Here is a 13,275-nt window from a genome sequence, read left to right on the forward strand (position 1 = left end):
GAATTGAGAAGTACATTTTTTTCTTCTTAATTGACCAATGAATGAAATGTTGGGTTATATTAAACTGATAACAACATATAACCAACTTTATCAGTTTAATATAACTCAACTTTTTTGTTGAGCTAGTAAGCATTGTTCTCTTCGTTGTATCAATTCTTAGGTTCGAATCTTAACATAAGCAATCATTCTTGGTAGACGGTCTGTAAAAACCAAAAAAAGGGACTTAGACTCCCTCTTTAAGTCCTCGAAGAGGTTTGTAGTATGCTTTAGCCTTGGGACGAGGTAGCTATCACATTCCCGAATAGAATCTCTTTAGAAAGAAAATCTTTTGTCTCATGATAACCTGCTTCGGTTCCCTCACGAAACTTTCGTTATTAGATTAGCCATATGCCTACATGTTTCTAGCGATTCACGTAGCTAAAAAGTTGGGTTATATGTGATTGTGTCAGTGTATCATATCATGCATGCTAAGTCGCTAACAAGAAACCAAGAAGCGATATTTAATCAAATCCAATGACGTCCGATCAGGCAAATGTCAATTGCATCAAATCGTATACCAATTTGTGTCCGTGTACATGTCACCATGGCCAACTTAACTAGTTTTGGATTAATACAACGACCATGCATGGATGGATACTTTAGTCATTTCATGGGTCCCCTCTTGCTTCTCTTTCTTGACATCTTCATACATTTTTGTGTTGTCCATATTCTTTACATTACATTTTTATGCTATGCAAGCTTAGATTCCCATCATATAGAATTTTATGGATGGGAAAAAAAAAAAAAGATGAACTGAAGTAGGTAACAAGCTAAGCTAACCTTTTTTGTTCGGAGTAATATATGGCACAAGTACGTTTAACAATGTAATAAAGTATAATTTATATTGAGTGGGTTCGTTCTAATTGCATTCAAACATGTTGTGATAAAACCCACTTCCATTGGGCTAGCATGTGATTAACTTGGAGTTGGAGATAGTACAATACGTGACCCATTCTGATGTCCTCTTTGAAATTTTGACTACGTCCCTATTGTGGTGTCTTGTGATATGAAATAGCAGATATATGTACAAAGTCCTTGTCTAAGCCTAGATTTCTACTTCTCAGAACCAAACTCTCTCTTCGGTTACCTCAGCTCAATTTAAGGGGGCATATTAAGGACAATAGTGTAAAAGATAAAACTTGGCAGAGCCAATTTTGTAAATAATTTGATGTTCTGTTATAGTTTGTTATTTGGACAGTTAGCATTTGTTGCAGTGAGTTGTCAACAAATTTGTGCGTTGAGTTACGCATAAATACCAATTTTGTAATCTTATTACAATTCAATGAAAGATAATTTTCCAAATACCCCTACTATGAGAATTGAGACCCTCTTTGGATCTCTGTGTTCAAAGTCGGCGGACTCAGATATCCGGATCACTTATTTTAAATCCTACGTCATCTATTAGCCCATCTCACTGACCACCTCACACAAACTAAAAATCCAAATCTCTCTCTTCCTTAAATGGCCCGAATCTTTGTGTCCGCTGGCTCTAAACTTCAAAATCTGGAGAGAATCTCGATTCCTACAGTGCTTTCAATGCCCTTTATCTTTTTATCCTTTCCAGCTGATAACGCTCTTTGCCGTTTCTTTTTAATGCACGGAAAGAGCAATGCAGCTGCATTTTCTAATTTTAACTTTGTACAAGTCCTTTCACCCCTTTACGTACACTTGAAGTTTGACAAAGTTATGTAAGGAATCTAGTCCCACACCAAAAATGTTCATGCATGCAGCTGCGTGCTAGCTGCCGCTGAGTCCCACACACTATTTAGCATCTCGGTAAAGTTTTCAATGATCGGTACGAGTTAGAACTGAACAGTGATCACATAAAATACTACTGTTACTGCGTAATTAGAAACTAAAAATATAGTGATGATGTTGATCAAAGTTTTGGAATTGAAGGGGTGGACTGTGGAGGGATGATAACATGCCATTTGGTAATTGAGGTGGCGTGGCAGAACAGATCAAAGAGAGAGGAGCAAGCGGTGAGATATATATATATATGTGTGTGTGTGTATATATATATATATATGTATGTATGTATGTATGTATGTATGTATGTATGTATATGCATGCATATATGGGTAAAATATCCTAGATTATGATGGGTACGCAGAGACAAAAAAGGACCAGCTCTTAGCCTTAGTAGTAGGGTTTATGACAACAACCCTTGCCTGGGCATTTCCAACCCATTCGTTTTCACAATCACTACGTACTATTTCTCCATTCGAATTCACAGCTGCATGCGAGAGAGAGAGAGAATGCAAAAGAATGATAATACTAGGGAGATCAAAAATTTTAAATTTAATTGCAAATCAAATGATGTGTCACCAATAAGAAACAAACATGTTAATTGATGTTTAATTAATAATTCAATTATCTACAATCATATCATTTATTTCGCGAATTTAATTTAAAAAATTCAGTATTCCTAACATTACTCCTTACTCCCAAAAGGAAGGATAAAATGGATGGATGATGTGAAAGAGCTTCATCCTAATCCACGATACCTGTTGGTGGGTTAGGTAGCAAACCCTGCCCCCCTCTTTGGACCCCATTCCCTTCATTCCTGCCTCCGCCTCCTCGCTCTCTCTCTCTCTCTCTCTCTCTCTCTCTCAGAGTCACTAGCCAACTCATTTTTTCATTTCTTTTCCTTAAGTAATTGGTTTCTTTTACTTTACATAACTAAAATCATCAATCATATTACTTTACTCTTTTTCTAATGAAACCCAAACCCAAAGTCCTTTCACTTTTTATAGGACACCCAAGTTCCATCCCAACAATGATCTCTCTGGCTTATATAATTCTACAACGATTTCACAAGGTGCGTTTCTTTGGAGTCCAAAAGAGGGACCTTTCTTTTTTTCTCTCCAAGGTCACCCACTTCACATTGTAAAAGCATAGACATTGAACCACCTGTGTTTTTCCTTTTAACTCACAATGAAATCAAACTAGTGAAGAGCTCCCATTTCCACTTCTAAAATTAATCTTAAAGAAAATTGTCTTCCTTCTTATTTTGAACGAGCGGTATTCTACACTAGTTTCTTTTATCAAGTTCGGTTAGGTGTAGTATTTAAAATATCGATATGCAAATTTATGAAAATATCGATATCAATTGTCTTTGATGGAAATTATGAAAATTGCAATGGTGTGGGTATATCATTCATATCTAGTCGAAATTAGAGAAAAGTTCTTAAAAAAAATCAAAAGTTCGAAATCTGCAATGGATTCGGTCAAATTTTCTCTAGTGAATAAGTAAATATTATCGATATTCATTGATGTCCCTAAATCTTGGCGATATACGGTGAAGTTTCTATTTCACCCCCTTCCCATTTCCATATCGATCCTTGATTTTTCGGATATTTCGACGAAAATATCAACAATTTCGTGAATATTTTAAACATTGATTAGGTGAAAAAGGTGGATATATTACCTAAATCAACTGAGCTAACTAATATCTGTATCACAAACTCTATTCTTAAGAAATATCGCTACCTTCTGTCAATCCCCTCATAAAGACCAAAAAGTCTTTATATTGCATGTAAAAAGTCTATATATTGCTTGTAATTGAAAAAAGAAAAAAGAGAAATCACATCCTATAAACAAAGAGAAGCATAAAAGAATCCTGCACTCTCTCCCACCCACAGCTAGCCCTCAAATGTGTGTGTGTATATATTTATATATAGAAAAATACATAAATTCCTAGAAGCTACTGATAAGGTATATAAGCCATCCACTGCAACAATTTGTGCATCCCCTTCCATTTGAAGAAATTTCATTCCCTTTTGAATGTTTCAGCAAAAAAATTTCATTTCCTTCCGTGATAAATCTACAAACCCTTCTTTTCCTTCACCAACAGTTAGATTCTGTGCCACTCTGAACATGGCAGCTGCTAGATCATTAAGATTGGTGGCAAGAGCTTGATTAATCATCAAGCCATGACTGCCAATGGGATGGCCTTCTTCTCTACAAACTTCATGCTTCAAACCCCCCATGACCGTGATGACCACCAACCTCCCACTTCTCTCAGTCCAATGATGCCTTCCTGCACACCTCAAGATTTCCACGGTATTTCTTTCTGCAATTTTGACATTGATTCGTTTTGTTTGATTAATTAAGTTCATTAGTAGTAGTGGGTCGCTGGTCCGTCTCGCTGATCCGTCTATATGAAATCTTGACATTAATATTTGTTGTGTTTATGCAGGCGTGGCATCGTTTCTAGGAAAGCGATCGGTGTCATTTTCAGGGATTGAGTTGGGAGAAGAAGCTCATGGGGAGGATGACTTATCAGATGATGGGTCACAGGCAGGGGAGAAGAAGAGGAGGTTGAACATGGAGCAAGTGAAGACTCTTGAGAAGAACTTCGAGTTGGGGAACAAGCTTGAGCCTGAGAGGAAAATGCAGCTGGCCAGGGCTCTTGGTTTGCAACCGAGACAGATTGCTATATGGTTTCAGAACAGGAGGGCCAGGTGGAAGACAAAGCAATTGGAGAAAGATTATGATCTCCTCAAGAGGCAGTTTGATGCCATCAAAGCTGACAATGATGCTCTCCAATCTCGGAACCAAAAACTTCAAGCTGAGGTTAATTCAATTCGAATAAATGATCTTTAAAAGTACCCATGAAATGAAGAAAATCAAGTTATGTCTCAACAAACCGACTTAGTCAAGTTAGCTATAGCAGTTCTGAATCTCTATTTTCGTTGTTTAAGTTAGACTTGTCGCTCTAATCGAGTTTTGGATATGATTGTGGTCTGGTTCTGTTGATTATGGTTCGGAAATTAATCATCTGCCCTTCATCTAAAAGATTTTTGCTTTTTTGACTATCAAATTGTTGTATCATAATTATTGAGGACCTTTATAACTGTTTGGTCATTTGGGGTCCCCTGAACCAATAATCTTTGATTACATAAAGTTGCTTTTTCCAAGATAGATTCAACTTTTTGATGCACTGATTAATTGGTCATGATTCGCGGGCTAAAAGGGTAATCAATCATCACTCTAACAGTAGAGATCTTTTGTGTTTTTTTGTTACACCTTTGAATTAGTCCGACTATGAAATAGACCTTCTTTTTTTCGCTGATAAATTTATTGGGTGCAGATAATGGCATTAAAAAACAGAGAACCAGCAGAATCCATCAACCTCAACAAAGACACAGAGGGATCTTGCAGCAACAGAAGCGAAAACAACTCCGACATAAAACTGGACATTTCGAGAACACCGGCAATCGACAGCCCTCCCTCGTCTCACCATCATCAAAATCCAACCCTTTTTTCGTCTTCAATAATAAGGCCAGCCCAGCTCTTCCAAAACACATCAAGGACTGAAGCAATGCAATGCCAGAAGATCGATCAGATGGTCAAAGAAGAAAGCTTGACCAACATGTTCTGTGGCATCGACGATCAGTCTGCTGCTGGGTTTTGGCCTTGGTTGGAACACCATCAGTTTAATTAAGCAATGAAATAATCAAAGAGGCAACAAACCAAATTACCATGTTAATTTCTATCAGTTTTTAATTAAAATATTCCGTGTTCTTGGTGATTAGATTAAAGTTTTATGGGATGAAAAAAAATCCAGGTGAATTTTAATTGCATTTTAGTAGCTAGTGACTGACTGAGTGTTGCAGCAGCTCCTAGCTAGCATGGGCCATGAAATAAAAAAGCGATTTCTCTCCTCCTTTAGTTGTGAATTTTTTTTTTTAGTATATAGTCGATTTTCTCCCTAATTTTCTGTCAAAAATTCCTTTTTATTTTCTTAATGTTCAATCTACCAAATTTACCGAAAAGTTAGAAAACATTTTGATGGCGGAATATTGGACATTTATAAGTTTAGAGAGAAAATTAACCAGACAAAGTTACAAAAGTCCCAGAGAATCTTCTTACTTTCGAATCATGCCACTGTACTGTCAATGAAAATTTGCTCACGAGTGCTGTGAAGAAAAGTCCTTTTACAATGATTTGTTTGCTGATATCATCAAATCCAATACAAAGTGGAGAACAAAATCTACTACTTGAAGTTTTTGCTAAAAAAAATCTACTTGAAGCTGAATTAAAAGAAAGTGTGTGTGTGTATATATATTATATATATATATACAGAGAGAAAGAGAGTACTGAGAGGGGGAAAGTATCGAGCACACATTCCAAGAGGGAAATGAAGACAAGGAGGTGGAAATCATGGAATCATGGAAGTGAGTGGAAGAAAACAGAGTTGGAAAAAGGTCGTACTCGTGAAGGGGACGTTGGCAAGTTTCATGTACTGACAATCGCAGGTCATGGACAAAAACCCAACTATGCTCTGTCTCCACCACCACCACCACCCCCACCACTTCCATCTCTCTCACCACTTGCCTCTCTCTCTCTCTCTGCAAGGACGGAAATCTTGAATACAACATGTTAGATGACTCGAATTTTGTATAAATATAGAATCGGCTAAATAAATTAGTATTATTCGACTAACATTGTACGTAAGCGGTCCTCTACCATAATGACGGAGAGAAGTGTTGACATTGTATCACGGCGTGAGTTCAAATCCAATCGACTATCTAATCTAACTTCTAATCTAATAAATCTATATGATACAGATATAAGAAAGCGCCACTCACATACTTATTTTTATCAATTTTTAGATGAATAATATAAGTTAAAGTATTATTATTTTCATATTCTTGAATTTGTGAGTAAACGTAATTATGATACAGATATAAGAAAGCGCCACTCACATACTTATTTTTACTTTCTATTCACATTTATTAATTTTTCATCACTATTTTTATTTTTTAATTTTCACCTTAGTTTTTTTTTTCTTTGGAAATCAGGATATAGCATTATCCGGGCAAAGATGCCAAAGTTTTACAAGAAGGCCTACACAGAGGCAAACAACCAACTACAAATACTAGAAAAGGGTAGTGCAAGGAGGTTACATGAGACCAAGACGCTGCACCTAATGCTAAAGCATCCCTCTTCATACTACCATATACAATTAGTGGGGACATGAAAGACCATTATTACACAAAACATGAACAAGGGAAGATAGGGATCTATCGACCCAAATTGTCACCTTAGTTTTATATGGGGAAAAGAGAGAGAAGATTCAAGAGTGTCATGTGAACTCACTGTCGCCCACTCTAACCTCCCACAGGAATGCCTGGATCCCTTTACAACTTGCTTTTAGAAAATACACCTCCCTTCCCACACTTTCCATCTCCTTTTTCTTTTCCAAGATGTAATGCTTTTCGTTCCAAGTTCCAAGTTCCAACATGTCCATTTTCGAACTGTTACTTTCAACTGACAAGGAACAATTTCACTTGTCCTCATCCTCAAGTCTGTCTGTTTTCCAAGACATTTTGAGCTCAAAAGCTATATCCTTGACGTATATACAGTCTTGATGCCTAAAATTAATTTTAACAGTAAGATTGACCTCCTCGATCAAGAGATTGAAGAATATATCTTGTACTTGATTGTTCTCGGTAACGAAACACTTTGTGGCTTCTGTCAAAAAGAAAAAAAAAAACAGGCGTCGGACAATCCTTCTAAACCAGCTTAGCGTGAGTACTGACCAGACTGGCAAAGATTACTAGCTAGTGCATTAGCATTACCCTAACATTGCATGCATGTCGATATTTAGGTCGGACAACCCTTTTAAACCAGCTTCGCGTGACCGACCATGCCGTTAAGCCCAACGTTGCATGCATGCATGCGTAAAGAAAATGTACTTCAAAGCTCAAGAACACATGTTTAACAAGTTATTTTGATCAAACACATCAATATTGTCATCAAAATTTCTAATGTATCACACGTTTGGAATTGGTTTTAAAAAATGAATAAAAACGCTTTTAGAGAAAATATTATTTGGTCTCAAAAGCACTTGAAACGCTTTCTGCAATAAGCAACAGTTATATGCTTCTTGTAGAAAGCACTTCAAGTGTTTTTTTCTTTAGGATTCACTATACTTTTACTAAAAATTGGTTTCAAAAATATTTTCGCCAAAAATGTTTTTATTCATTTTAAAGTTATTTTCAAACAAGCATCTCTTATGTTATAGATTTTTCAGTTGTTGCTAGCAACTGTCATAACAGAATTAACGGGATCTAATAGCCAAAAATATTAACCCAGATCATTAAAACTAGCCAGTAATCATAAGAACAAATCAACGAATTAACATGGGACAGAATCTGCATAACCTTCTCCATATCTGCATATCAAATTAATTAAGTTGACGAAAAAAATATTACTGCGCCTTTATGCATATTGTTGGATTTATTTTTTGAACTTTTTAATTCATGGGATCATGTGATGAAGCCATAAATAATGTTTGGCCGCCATGGCTGGAACCTTCGGCATTTTGCAGACAATTTGAGATGCCAACTTACATTACACACAAATATTGTGAGGTGGCGAAATTAACAATTCACTGTTAACAAAAACTCGTTAGGTGGCCACGTGCCCTGTGGCCTCACATTCACACCTCAACTAAATAAATATACTCTCAAATAAATTGACATTTATTTGTTGGAGAAAATTAGAAAATTGATCCTTGAATTTTAGTTTAATTAGATCTTTAGACTTAATTAAAAATATGTGAGTAGTATATCTTAAACTTGTTATTTTGTAGAGCAATAATCGTTTTGGGTAACATTTGATATATAACTCTTGTCCAAAATGAAAGGTTTTAAAAAAACAAATAAAAGACAGAACTTTTATGACAAGTTGAATAAAATTCAGGGACTAATACTCAAATTTTCTCTGCATTTGTTATCAGAAAACTAATAATATTGGATTTAGGATATCATCAGAATAAGAGAACCCCAAAAGCATGTTTGCCATTTTTGAGGCCAAAACATGTGCAATTAAAAAATAATTATGCATTACTGCGTTTTAAAATATGTTTGGAAGTGCTTTGTGTATTTATTTATGTTGAGATTTACCATGGATTGGATTTGAAGCTCTGTCAACGGGTAACATAATATTTTTGCAGTGACTTTTTTAGAAGACGACTTAAATATTTTAGATTTCTGGGAGGACTATGTATTACCATTCCACATGGAACAATCATTTTTATCTTAGTTCGAAGTTGATCCTAACCCTTTGAAAAATATATAAAAAAAATGAAAAATTAAAGAGAGACAAGGTTGATGTATAAATTTAATAAAATAAGGGTATTGTTATTGACACTCCAAGATTCTTGTTTTGCACTCCAAAATTTATATATTAAAAAAAAACACTTGTGAGAGTGCAAAATGAGATTTTTGGAATGCTAATAATAATTCTTTAAAATAAATAGGTTAATTAATAGAAAATTTGGGTGTTAACAGAGGCAAGAAAATTAAGTTTGGGCCTAAGCCTATTCCTCTGATGTTATACAACTTTGGGCTTTTGCCCGTTTGTCTTCGAATTTGTATGCACGTTTGGTCCGACTGCATTTAATTTTATGGCGGGCCCAAATAAGGCTACAAAAGCGAGGGTTTTTTTTATATTTTTTTTTTTTTTTTTTTTTTGTAAAACGATGAATTTTGTTAGATTAAATGTTAGATTAGTCACCGATAGAGTTTGAAGCCACATCGTTATACAAGGGTTCAACACATTTCCACTATTGCAGTAAAGGGTCACTTAAGCGAGGGTTTTGTTTGGATTTATTCATTTTGCGTCATTTAAATGGTTGATAAGGTAAAATAAGTACAATAACAAATGATATCATTAGAAAAATAAGGCTTTATAGCCAAAATGATTCATGAGATTTGCATAACACATCACCTTGATCACTGATAATGAAAAGCAATAGAAATGGTCCATGAGAATGAGATTGTCCACCATCCATTATTTTGGTCATTCCGTTAAAAACTCCATTAAGTGTTCCAGAGCTCTTGCCCGAAAGTTTGAACAATTTTCAAAGCTTCGTAACTCAATCGTTTCTTAACAAAATTCGACCCATAATATATCAAAATGAAGATAGGAAAATGTAGAACAAGATTATACCTATTTGGAAGCCCAATGATTGCCGAAGATAGCCAAAAAATAGTCTGAAAGGTGATTGGTCCGCAGGAAAACTGGAAAACTCACCGGAAACTGGGTAAAGTTTAAACGTTCATAACTTCTTTAATACTCAACGAAATAGAGTGATTCAAAAACAAAAATCATATTTCTCAATGAGACGAAGATAATGGTATCTTTCGCAACTACTAATTCTTTGTGGTTTGGCCGGAAAATGGCTCAAAACTGACTAACTCAAGACCAAGACAGCCATTTTCAAGCCGTTTTCGGCAAAACCACAGTGAGTTAGCCATCAAGAAAGGACCATTCTATTCGTCTCGTTGAGAAGTATGATTTTTTTTTTGAATCACTTAATTTCGTTGAGTATTGAAGAAGTTATGAATGTTTAAAGTTTACCCAATTTCCGGCGTGTTTTCGTTTTTCCGCCGACCAGTCACCTTTTAGGCTATTTTCCGGCCATCTCCAGCAAACATTGGGCTTTCAAATGGTATAATCTTGTTCTACACTTTCCTATCTTCATTTTGATATATTATAGGTCGAATTTGGTTAAAAAACGATTGAGTTACGAAACTTTAAAAATTGCCCAAACTTTCGGCTAAGAACTCTGGGTCACATAACTGAATGACCAAAATAATGGATGGTGGACAATCTCAAAGATCATTTCTATTGATTTTCAATCTTAGAGACCAAAGCCATTTTTTACTAAAAAACTGAAAAATAATTTATAAATGATGTACTAAAATTTAGAGCACCCCGAAAAATCTGAAACACACAATTCCATCTACGACCAACCAACCCAATCCATATTTGCCTCCTTCCCTTTTCTCTATCTTCTCTCTCTCAAACTTCTAACTACTAGCTGATAAGCCCAATGGCCTCCACCCCCATTCACTCCCCCACCACCACCACCACCACCACCACCACTTCCTCCTTAGTCCACCACCACCACCACTCTCTACAACTCTCCTCTAAATTACCCTTCCCTAACTCCCTCACAAAACCCAACACCCTCAGTTCCAACAGACCAGTCACCAGACTCAACGTGTCCACCCCAACCGACAAACCCAGCAACAGCACCCCCACCTCCACCTCCAAGAAACCCACGACGGAAACCATATACTTCGACGGCGGAGCCCACTACGGCGACCTCCTGGCCAACCTTATCCTGGGCTTTACTCTTCTCTGGCTGCCCTTGACTTGAGCTACGGTCTTCAGGGCCTCGTTTTTGAGGTACAGGTTCACCAACCTGCGGTTGACGGTAATCTCGGGACTGACGGGTCAGGATAGGAGCGATTTCTCGTACAAGGTGATCAAGGATGTACAGGTGGTGCCACGTTTCATTGGCGAGTGGGGTGATATTATCATCACCCTCATTGACCTGAGGAGTGTGCACAAGTTGAGAGAGATCGCCAAGTATTGCCTCTGTTTGGCTGAAAAGCCCGCCGTATTGAAGGAAAAGGGAGCCAAAGGCTTTTAATTTAATTTAATTTAATTATTACAAGGTTTAATTTCATGCAAAAACATTGATGTCGTTTTCTTTTCTTGTTTAAGAATTCTCAGAGGTATGCTAAATCACTTTTTGTAGATAATTAACTCGTTCTTGCACTTTGAAGATTGAGAGTACATATAAGAATCTAAATTATCTGAATCTGAAATTGAATGGAAACGCATTTTGGTTGTGTAGGAATCTTTTGGACCTAACTTCAGTGTAGTGCCTTGTTTTTTATACCAGCGATATTTAACTAGTCCAAACTGCGATCAGTGAAGTAAATCTGAATTCGAGTGATGAGCATATCCGTTCTAGCTAATATGGCTTCAACCACGTCAACCTATGAACGTGTGTAATTAACCTTGTATGGTGGTCGAAAGGCAATCATAAGGTGTCGAGATAAAATTTTGGGTTGCTCCAGACAATCGCCATATTTGGGAATGGACTGAAATTGGGCACGACGCAGATCAGCCACACTATATGATGTTCGCTCACTTTTTTGTACGTTTCTATTTATTTTTGTCACTTATGTTTAATACAATAAACATTTGATGAGCATATATAATTTATGTGAATACATGTATTTAATAAATCACAATCACACAGTCTTTGCATTTAAAGAGTAAATCAGTGGGCAAAAATTATTTCCATCACAATACAATCTAGGATGCCCCATAATTTGTTTTTTCACGTGTGGTGGTAACAACACACTGCAAGTTGATATACAGAAAATTCAGAGAAACGCTTGTTCAATCGTACACGCATAAAATTTCAAAAAAAAATCGACTCAGACGATGCCTTGCACGTAACGAATGTTGGATTTACGATTGATGGGGCCACTGGGCCAGTGATTCAACATATGTTATTGAGACGTCTAAGCAGAAAAATCAAGAAAATTTGAAGATAAAAAAATCCAAATTGTTAGGTAGCTTGGAGTATCCAGAACAGTTATGGGCCTTTGAATCGCGACAAGGCCCGGTATGTCAGACTTTAACTTTTATCTTGGCCCACCCAAATACAGGCGTGGGGTGGGGGTGCTTCTGATGAGCCATTGGCCATTATTTGTCTGCAAATGAGAACGCAAAAGCAGAAAAATAGCCCCAAAATCTTATCTTCGGCTAATTTTAAACTGTTGATGGGTCACTATATATACTCATTAGGTTTCACGTCCTATCACTTCAATATTTGTTTTTCTATCGTTTTAACTTCTTTAAAAATAAAGCTTCTTTAATTCTGTCACTCTCAAATCTCAAATATATTATTTCATCTTTAATTTGCCTTATTAGTATCCATCTATGTCTTTACCACACCAGCTACCAAATTTTTGTAGTTGTAGACTGGTAGGGTGAACCATAACGTTTTCATTCTTAATTACGAGAATGACTTCTATGAAATAGGTTCAACGCTTCGTCACCGTGGTGTTTGTTTCTATGGAAGTCATTTTCCTTTATCACAAGACCAATTGGTAGACGTGCTGCTCAGAGTTTGAGAATTGGAGTCTTGGAGATGAGTTAAATCATAGCAATTAATTAATCACTTTTGATTACAGCATGATTAACTTGTGATTTTCACTTATCGTAAACAGGCATGTTCAAAGTTGGTTTTGAGTAGGCTGGTTGCTGACATGCATGGCCTACGCATGGCTGGTAGGTGGAGACCGAATATTTTGTTCATAAACAGGGTCTGCACGTCAATACCCCTTTAGCCCACATGCATTTTATAGCCTTCGGCTGTGGGGGAACGTTTGTTTTTGTTAGCCCCATATT

General features: G+C 36.4%; 1 protein-coding gene across 1 annotated transcript; it reads left to right on the forward strand.

The window, feature by feature from the left end:
- Positions 1 to 3,728: 3,728 nt before the first annotated feature.
- LOC137731382 (homeobox-leucine zipper protein ATHB-13-like) lies at positions 3,729 to 5,711 on the forward strand. Its single transcript, XM_068470492.1, has 3 exons — positions 3,729 to 4,104; positions 4,241 to 4,617; positions 5,135 to 5,711. The coding sequence occupies exons 1-3, from the start codon at positions 3,975 to 3,977 to the stop codon at positions 5,486 to 5,488; spliced, it is 861 nt and encodes a 286-aa protein (XP_068326593.1). The 5' UTR covers positions 3,729 to 3,974; the 3' UTR covers positions 5,489 to 5,711.
- The last annotated feature ends 7,564 nt before the right edge of the window (positions 5,712 to 13,275 follow it).

This window comes from Pyrus communis, chromosome 4, assembly GCF_963583255.1.
Source record: "Pyrus communis chromosome 4, drPyrComm1.1, whole genome shotgun sequence".
NCBI lineage: Eukaryota > Viridiplantae > Streptophyta > Magnoliopsida > Rosales > Rosaceae > Pyrus > Pyrus communis.